This window comes from Vigna umbellata, chromosome 6 (assembly GCF_029865625.1).
Source record: "Vigna umbellata cultivar VRB3 chromosome 6, Vumbellata_1.0, whole genome shotgun sequence".
NCBI classification, from domain to species: domain Eukaryota; kingdom Viridiplantae; phylum Streptophyta; class Magnoliopsida; order Fabales; family Fabaceae; genus Vigna; species Vigna umbellata.
The window spans coordinates 25,453,112-25,462,797 of NC_142170.1; the positions used below are offsets into that span (position 1 = coordinate 25,453,112).

The 9,686-nt window shown below is 34.3% G+C and overlaps 2 protein-coding genes across 4 annotated transcripts; both read left to right on the forward strand.

Annotated features, from left to right (window-relative positions):
• The first annotated feature begins 764 nt into the window (after positions 1-764).
• On the forward strand, positions 765-2,926 carry LOC148197049 (wax ester synthase/diacylglycerol acyltransferase 7-like). Of its 3 annotated transcripts, none has more exons than XR_015780092.1 (5): positions 765-1,007; positions 1,098-1,667; positions 1,768-2,121; positions 2,242-2,402; positions 2,615-2,840. XR_015780092.1 is itself a non-coding variant. In XM_088092384.1 (5 exons), the coding sequence occupies exons 1-5, from the start codon at positions 825-827 to the stop codon at positions 2,786-2,788; spliced, it is 1,419 nt and encodes a 472-aa protein (XP_087948510.1). In that variant the 5' UTR covers positions 766-824; the 3' UTR covers positions 2,789-2,926. The 3 variants fall into 3 exon arrangements, 1 of the variants encoding a protein (XP_087948510.1); XR_015780093.1 differs by having other exon boundaries at positions 2,237-2,402; positions 2,615-2,628; XM_088092384.1 differs by having other exon boundaries at positions 766-1,007; positions 2,265-2,402; positions 2,615-2,926.
• Positions 2,927-4,878: 1,952 nt separating this feature from the next.
• On the forward strand, positions 4,879-6,059 carry LOC148197050 (uncharacterized). Its single transcript, XM_088092600.1, has one exon. It carries the CDS (start codon positions 4,879-4,881, stop codon positions 5,566-5,568), a length of 690 nt encoding a protein of 229 aa, XP_087948726.1. The 3' UTR covers positions 5,569-6,059.
• The last annotated feature ends 3,627 nt before the right edge of the window (positions 6,060-9,686 follow it).

Sequence of the window (9,686 nt, forward strand, 5' to 3'; positions counted from 1 at the left end):
AGAAGTTATTTTCTTTAGAAAAATATCTTTTTAATTATATAATCTGGTATTTTAAAAAAATATAATTTAGAAGCTACTTATCCAAAAACTTAAACGATTTTTTATCTGAAAATTAATTTTCAAAAATCAATTTTAATTTTCTAACTATATATTTTATTTTTCCATTATAAAATCTATTTTTTTAAATAATAAGTTTTAAATTGTATAATTTAAAAATAAAAAAATATTAAAAAAAAAATTATGAAATTACGAGTAGGTGAAAAAACTGCCTCAGTTAGACCTACTGTCCCTTCAGCAGTAATTTATAGGGAAATATTAGACTTTCTCTTGAAACTAAGGCAAACAGAATGCAGCAATCAACATTCATTTATAGACAAATTACTCTTTCTCTTCCAATTAAGGCAGACATACTGGCACAATCAGCATTAAATTATGGGCAAATTAGACTTTCTCTTCCAATTAAGGCAGACATACTGGCTCAATCAACATTAAATAATGGGCAAATTAGACTTTCTCTTTAAGTTAATTTGGGATTTTACATAGCTTTTATACTAGAGATCTTGCACTAAGATATAAAACAAGATTATAAAATATAAATAGATTCAATCTTTACTTTAGCATAATATTAAATTAAAATTAAAATTTACCTCTTAAAAGTCTCATATTTAATTAGATAATTATTATAATCAAAGTTCTATATGCATTCACATTAAATTATTTTATGATTAGGTACTAATTATTCTTCAACTATATAAATGGAAACTCAACTCCAAACATTACAATTAGTTTCACTTTCTAAATCTGATTAGTCCAACAACAGCGTCATGAAGAACTCAGAAGATGTTACAGAACCAGTGAGTCCTAGTGGACGATATTTCAACACCACAGTGTTGTGTGCTTATGTTTTTGGCTTCTTAGAATCAGAAACTCCAATTGAAATTTCTCAAGCCAAGTATTTGTTAGAACACGTGTTTCTACCATTGAATCCACGATTCTCTTCCATAATGGTTCTCACACTCTCTCTCTCTCTGTTACTTCATTTTTGGTAATGTTTATTCATGATAACTGTATAACTCATTTTCACAAACACATGGTAGGTGAGAGATGAAAAAGGAGAAATGAAATGGAAAAGGGTAGAGGTGAAGGCTGAAGATCACATAAAGGTTCCAACATTCCCAGGAAACGAGTCACCGGAATCGTATGACCAATATTTTGATGAGTATGTGACAGAGTTGATGATGGGACGAACAGCACAAGATAAACCCCTTTGGGAAATTCATGTGATCAAATACCCCACAAGCACTTGTGCTGGCACCTTGATATTCAAACTTCACCATGCTCTTGGAGATGGTTACTCCCTTATGGGAGCTCTTCTGTCTTCTCTTCAAAGAGCTGACGACCCTTCTCTTCCTCTCTCATTTCCTTCACGAAAATCTTCATCATCAACTTCTGAGAAGGGTTTCTTCAAGCGGTTCTCTTCCACAGTGTTATCTCTTTTCAACTCTATTTCAGACTTTGGATGGAGCATAGTGAAAAGTACTGTTGTTGAGGATGATAAATCACCTATAAGGAGTGGTGAGGAAAGTGTGGAGTCTCTACCTTGTGTCATATCAAACATATCCTTCTCTCTTGATCAAGTCAAAAACATCAAGTCCAAGCTTGGAGTGGTAAGAGTAATTTGCTGGGATTGGTGATAATAGAAATAATCATGAAAATTATTTGATGGATTATAAGGTAGATAACCTTAACTTTTGTGTGTAAATGCAGACAATAAACGATGTGATAACAGGGGCAATCTTCTATGGGATTAGGCTATACATGCAAGAGATTGATAACGAGGCAGGGAAAGCAAATTCAACAGGATTGGTGGTGCTGAGTACAAGGAACATTGGAAGTTACCAATCGGTTCAAGAAATGATGAAGGCTGATTCAAAATCTCCTTGGGGGAATCATATCTCTTTCTTGCATGTACCAATACCTAAGCTAAGCCAAACCAACATATCCAACCCTCTTGAATTTGTGTGGAATGCCCAAAAAGAAATTAAGAGGAAGAGAGATTCTTTCACTGTGTTTCTCGTTGAATGGGTTTTAGATATGGAGCTGAAATTGAGAGGATATGAGGTGAGTTCATGCATGTGTAGTGGCAGACTTTCAATTTGTTTATTATGGTATATGCATGCACATTATACAGTGAGAAAGAATCGATAATTTAATGGTAACTGTTTGTGTTTATCAGTGCAGTTTTGTTTTGGCATTTGTTACAGGCAGTGGCTAAACATATCTATGAGACACTGAGGAACTCTAGTGTTGTTGTGTCGAACTTGATTGGACCAGTGGAACCTATGGTTTTGGCAAATCATCCTGTCAAAGGCTTGTACTTCACAATGACAGGTGGACCAGAGGTAAGCACCGTCTTAATTGTGAATAAGATAATGTTAATTTTTTTTGCATTATAACATGTTAACAAATTTTTTTAATAATTATTATTAAAAAAACATTTTTCAAATTTTTTATATTTGATATCTTAATTTTATAAATTATATTTACTATTTTACTAATTAGAATTTGGAGAAATAAATTAGTTAACGGTGTTAATTACCATAACATGTTGCAGAGTATAAATATTTCAGTTATAAGCTACACAAGAACCTTGAGAATTACCTTGAAAACACGGAAAGGCTTCATTGATGAGAAGAAGTTCAAATTGTGCGTGGTGAAAGCCTTTGACGTCATATCCAAAGCAGCAATGGAGATAGATGATACCCAACAAAAGCAAATGCTAAATTAACCAAAAATGTTATGTTTGTAACAATTCTTACAACAATATTATTTTCTCTCTATCACTTTTTTACATGTTATTTATTACGTATTGTAATTACGGAAATAAATACAAACAAATGAAGCTGCATAAATTATTATATATGTATATCATATCTCTAAATTAATCATCTAAGAAGAAGGAAACAATATAGAATAAGAGAGATTTTGGTACTTTCATAGTCAGTTTAATTTCCTAAACAGTTAGAATGTAAGGAGGAACAACACACACGTAAGATCTCCACACTGGTAACATATTGTCCGCTTTGGGCCAAGTCCTCACAGATTTGCTTTTGGTACCACTTCAAAAGCTCTATTGCTCTCCACCTCTGGCCTTTGATACTATTTGTAAGGAGATTCAACACACACATAAGATCTTCACACCGGTAAGATATTGTCTCTTTTGGACCAAGTCCTCACGGATTTGCTTTTAGTACCACTTCAAAAGGTCTCTTACAAATCGAGGTATCTTATTGTCCATCTCTTATTTTATTCCATGTTAGATTTTGTTTGTATCCAACATAGAAATCACATATTCTAATTTTGTTTAGTGTTAGAATGTAATTTACATTTAATTTAATAAGAAGAACAATTTCTTAGGTCTTCCTTTTCTACGTTATTGTTCCAATCAGCCATTTGCTAACATTAGTAAATCACCACATTTAATGCAATTTACTCTTCAATTATAGGTTTCATATTCATGAACAATTTTTAAATTTCTTTTTTCATACTTCTTAGTGGTGTACATTTGTAAATACATAAATTGACATTCAGTGAAAACAAAATTAATCTTGAAAATTCAAACCGTTAAAGTTATTATTGGATGAATTGTTTGTTTGGGCATTCAATGTCTTAGTTATAGCTTAGTCTAGAAAATGTGTATTGACAAACTAAGAGAAGAAACTTTAATACTCAATTATTTCTGTCACGATTTTATTTTGAAAAAAGAAGAAGCATATTAATGGACTAGGAAAAAAAACATATTAATAAAATTGTGAGAAGCTATATTATTTGAGATTTGTAATATATGAGATGAGATAAGTTTTTAAGTAAAATTAAAGATAAAATCATGACGAAGATTTAAATTTTAAAACAGACAATATTAATTTTAAAACAGATAATATTTTGAATGTGATAGTTAATTTTAACAATATTTTTTCAATAGATTAAAAATTTAAGTATTTTATAGGAATGAAAAATAGGTATGAAAAAGTGGTTCTGAAGATGAATCAATGTTGTTTTCACTCTAAAAAAAATCAGAAAAAGATTTAAAATATGAACATTCATTTATCTTATATCTTAACTTAGAGTCTTGTTTTGATTGTCCAATAGTCTTGAATGTGTTGTAAAACTTGTATTGCAAAAGATCTTTCTTTCGTAATTTGTGCGTGCTGAAAAATCGGAAGATGCAGTTTTTTTGGAGTGGTTTTGACCACGTTCTGTAGCCTTCCTAGGTATTGAGCTTCCAACGTCTTCCGCAAGCTAGGGGCTGCCAACGTTCATTTTGCAACATTTTAATTAATTAAAATATTATTTTTCTAAAAGATATTTTGGATTTTTGGATCATGGGCTTGATCCATGAACTCTATAAATAGGGAGCTCCTCCTCCATTCCAAGACACACAAAATTTCATTCTTTCTTATTCTCCTCTTTTCTGAGTTTCATTCTCTAGCTCTTTTTCTCTTCTAAAATTATTCTGGGTTATTCTTATACTCTATTTAGAGTTCCTTGCTAGTTTTGAGATCCTCAGAAATTTCTGAGAAGTTCCTGTTGTATCCTGGGGGACTTGCGCAATACACCGCGGATAAGTCCTTAAGGGCAGTGATCTACACGCCTCAGGAAGTATTTTGTTCATGATCTTTATTCTACTATTGTCAGCTTATACAACAATCTTAACGACTTATGGCTGACAACAACAACAACTCAATCCCGGAGAATCAGAATAATGTTTCCGGAACTCAGACGGTCTTTGCGAAACCTTTCCCGGATGTATCAAAAATTGAAGTCTTCTCTGGTCAGAATTTTCGGCACTGGCAAGAACGCATGTCAACCCTCTTAGACATGTATGGAGTCGCTTTTGCTCTTTCATCTTCAAAACCCGACTCTAGTCTCCCTCCAAATTCAAAAGAAGTTGAAGACTGGGTTCATGCAAACAAGGTATGTCGTCATACTTTACTTAGTGCACTCTTTAACGATTTGTTCGATGTATATTGTCCCTATAAGGAAGCAAAAGAAATTTGGGATTCGTTGATTCTCAAATACACTGCTGAAGATATAGTTAGGCAAAGATTCATCATAGGGAATTACTATCGCTGGGAAATGGTTGAAGATAAGGACATAAAGTCGCAAATTAATGAGTACCACAAGCTACTCGAAGATATCAAAGCGGAGAACGTTCTTCTTCCAGATGAGTTTGTTTCAGAGCTTCTGATCGAGAAATTGCCGCCTTCCTGGACTGATTACAAGCAACAACTAAAACACAGACACAAGCAAATGTCACTTTCAGAGCTGATCACTCACATAATTATTGAAGATACCAACAGGAAAGAATCTGCTGCTGTGAGGGCCAAAGCATTGTCTGCAAAAGCAAAGATGGTAGAAGACAAACCTGCTCCAAAAATGTACGAACACAAACCTGATCACAATAAGAAAAATAATTTTCGAAAATTTCGTCCCAACACATCTAACCCCACCTTTAAGAAGAAAGGAAATTGCTTCGTATGTGGGAAGCCGGGCCATCATGCACCGTAGTGCAGATGCAGAGTAAGAAATGACAATCCTCCTTAGGCTAATATAGTCGAAGGAGATGATATTATTGCTGCGGTCGTTTCTCAAGTAAATCTGATGACCAATGTGAGCAAATGGGTGGTAGACTCTGGTGCTACTAGGCATATCTGTGCAAACAGAAGTGCTTTTACCTCTTACACTAGTGTAGGGGATGGAGAAGAACACGTTTACCTCGGTGATTCCAGGACCACTCTTGTTCTGGGAAAAGGGAAAGTTCTTCTCAAACTCACATCTGGAAAGACTCTGGCCTTGAGTGATGTGCTACATGTGCCATCAATCAGAGTTAATTTAATCTCTGTAGCACTACTGGGAAAAGTGGGGGTTAAAGTGTCATTCGAGTCTGACAAGATTGTAATGACAAAAAATAATGTTTTTGTGGGGAAGGGATATTGTGATCAGGGTCTCTTTGTACTTAACATTTCTGAAAATATTAATGAATCATCTTCTTCTGCTTATATTATTGACTCATATGATATATGGCATGCTAGGATTAATTGAATCATCTTCTTTCTATGTTATGAAATTAAAACAACTAGGATTAATTAATATGCATGATAAATAGAGTAGTAAATGTGATATATGTGTAGAATCTAAAATAACTAAGAAAACATGTTTTGCTGTAGAACGCCAAACTGAATTGTTAGGGTTAATTCATACTGATCTAGCTGATTTGAAACAAACAATGTCTAGAGGAGGTAAAAATTATTTTGTGACTTTTATAGATGATTATTCTAGATACACCAAAGTATACTTAATCAAACATAAAGATGAAGCTTTTGATGTTTTTCTTACCTATAAAGCAGAAGTAGAAAATCAATTAAATAAGAAAATTAAGAGGATTAGATCAGATAGAGGTGGTGAGTATGTGTTATTTAATGACTATTGTGTTAAAGAAGGTATCATCCATGAAGTAACCCCACCATATTCACCTAAGTCTAATGGAGTAGCTGAGAGAAAGAATAGAACTCTTAAGGAGATGATGAATGCTATGCTTATTAGTTCTAGTGCACCTGATAACCTTTGGGGAGAAGCCTTGCTTACTGCGTGTTTTTTACAAAATAGAATACCTCACAAGAAAACTGGTAAAACTCCGTATGAGCTGTGGAGAGGTTATCAACCTAACCTTAAATATTTAAGAGTGTGGGGGTGCCTAGCTAAGGTGATGTTACCCGATCCTAAGAAAAGGAAAATAGGCTCTAAAACCTCTGATTGTATGTTCTTAGGCTATGCTGAACATAGTGCTGCCTATAGGTTTCTAGTTCTTAAAAGTGATACACTTGAAAGAAATTCTATAATGGAGACGAAAAATGCTGAGTTTTTTGAACATGTTTTTCCTTTAAAGGTTAGTGAGACGTCTCAACCTATAGAAAATAATAATAATAGTGATGCCTTGTGTGAGGAATTAAGAAGAAGTAAAAGACAAAGGAAGGAAACTTCATTTGGTAATGATTTCTATACCTATCTAGTTGATAATGATCCAAGTAACTTTGTAGAAGCCATTAGTGCTCCTGATGCAAAATAGTGGGATAAAGCCATTAAGACTGAAATTGAATCAATTCAGAAAAATAATACTTGGACCTTAGTAGATTTGCCTAAAGGAGCAAAACCCATTGGTTGTAAGTGGATCTTTAAGAAAAAGTATCATCCTGATGGATCTATAGAGAAGTATAAGGCAAGATTAGTAGCAAAAGGTTTTACTCAAAAACCCAACATAGATTACTTTGATACTTTTGCCCTTGTGACTAGGATTTCCTCTATTCGAGTTCTGTTAGCCTTAGCAGCAATCCATAAGCTAGTGATACACCAGATGGATGTTAAAACTGCCTTTCTAAATGGTGATTTAAAAGAGGAAATTTATATGACTCAACCTGAAGGGTGTGTTGTACCTGGTCAAGAGAATAAGGTATGTAAACTTTTAAAATCTTTGTATGGATTGAAACAAGCACCAAAACAATGGCATGAAAAACTAGATAATGTATTGTTATGTGATGATTTTTCACCTAATGATGCTGATAAATGTGTGTACTCTAAATTTGAAAATGGTGATTGTGTCATTATATGTTTGTATGTGGATGACATGTTAATTTTTGGTACATGCAATGAGATTGTTACTAGAACTACATTATTTCTAGGGTCGAACTTTGAAATGAAAGACATGGGTGAAGCCAACGTAATTTTAGGTGTTAGAATCATAAGGAAGGGAGATAGTATATTACTATCCCAAGAACAATACATTGAGAAACTTCTTAAGAAGTTTGGGTATTATGATTTCAAACCCGTGAGTACCCCTTATGATGCTAACTCTAAATTAATGAAAAATAGAGGAGAATCATTATCTCAGCCTCAGTATGCCCAGATAATTGGGAGCTTACTGCACTTGATGAGCTTTTCTAGACCCGATATTGCTTATGCAGTAGGTAGACTAAGTAGGTACACTCAATGTCTAAATCAAGAACATTGGGATGCACTTTCCAGGCTTATGAGATACTTAAGAGGTTCAATGGATTATGGCATTGAATATAGTGGATTTCCCGCTGTACTAGAAGGGTATAGTGATGCTAACTGGATCTCTGATTCAGATGAGATAAAATCCACTAGTGGTTATGTATTCACACTAGGGGGTGGTGCGATTACATGGAGATCTTCCAGACAAACTATTATTGCAAGATCAACAATGGAATCTGAGTTTGTCGCTCTTGAGATGACTGGAAGTGAGACTAAGTGGTTGAAAAACTTCTTAGCAAACATTCCACTAGGAATGAAACCAACCCCATCAGTGTCAATACACTGTGATTGTCAATCGGCAATAGCTATAGCTAAAAACAAAAATTACAATGGAAAGAATAGACATATTCAATTGAGACACAATTTGGTGAAGCAGTTGCTAAAGAGTGGAACTATTTCCATTGACTATGTGAAGTCAGAACGGGATCTAGCAGATCCTCTGACAAAACCCCTGGGAAGACAAATGATATTAGAAACATCGAGGGGAATGAGACTTAAGCCACTTGCAAACAAACAAGTGATGGTAACCCAACCTTTGTGATTGGAGATCCCATGAATAAGGTTCATATGGGTAAAAACAAGTCACCTGTTAGTTCTGATAGCACTAATTTGATTTTAAATCAAATATGTCCATTCCTATGGTGTGTGTGAAAGTGCTAGAGACTGCATTATTGAGAGGTTAAACTTTGTAATTAATCAAAGCTTTTAATGATCTTCATATCCCTTATGGGTGGTGTACGAATTGCAGCATACACTTGATGAAATCACCTATATGAGTGTCAAGTGGGGCCGCTTGCATGAGATCTTGGCATGATCTCTAGAGCACTCATGAATACCGGGCAAGCGCATGGCCCAGTAAGCGCAACACAGCGATATCAGTAAGGATTGTGGGGGTGTAATGTGATTGATAAACCTCTAACACACTCAAGTGTCTTTGGTTCATATAGCTTGCTATACCAACTACACTATGTGTTAAGTTTCTTGATCTAGGACTGGTTCATATAGCTTGTTATACTAGCTCTGATGCATTACATCTTATAAAACCCATGATTTTTCTTCTTTTCTTTCTTTCAACCATTGTTTCTTATCTTTTGCAATATGTGGGGGATTGTTGTAAAACCTGTATTGCAAAAGATCTTTCTTCCGTAGTTTGTGCATGCTGAAGAATCGGAAGATTCAGTTTTTTTGGAGTGGTTTTGACCATGTGCTCTGTAGCCTTCCTAGGTATTGAGCTTCCAACATCTTTCGCAAGCTAGGGGCTGCCAACGTTCATTTTGCAACGTTTTAATTAATTAAAATATTATTTTTCTAAAAGATATTTTGGATTTTTGGATCATGGGCTTGATCCATGAACTCTATAAATAGGGAGCTCCTCCTCCATTCTAAGACACACAAAATTTCATTCTTTCTTATTCTCCTCTTTTCTGAGTTTCATTCTCTAGCTCTTTTTCTCTTCTAAAATTATTCTGGGTTATTCTTATACTCTATTTAGAGTTCCTTGCTAGTTCTGAGACCCTTAGAAATTTCTGAGAAGTTCTTGTTGTATCCTGGGGACTTGCGCAATACACCGCGGATAA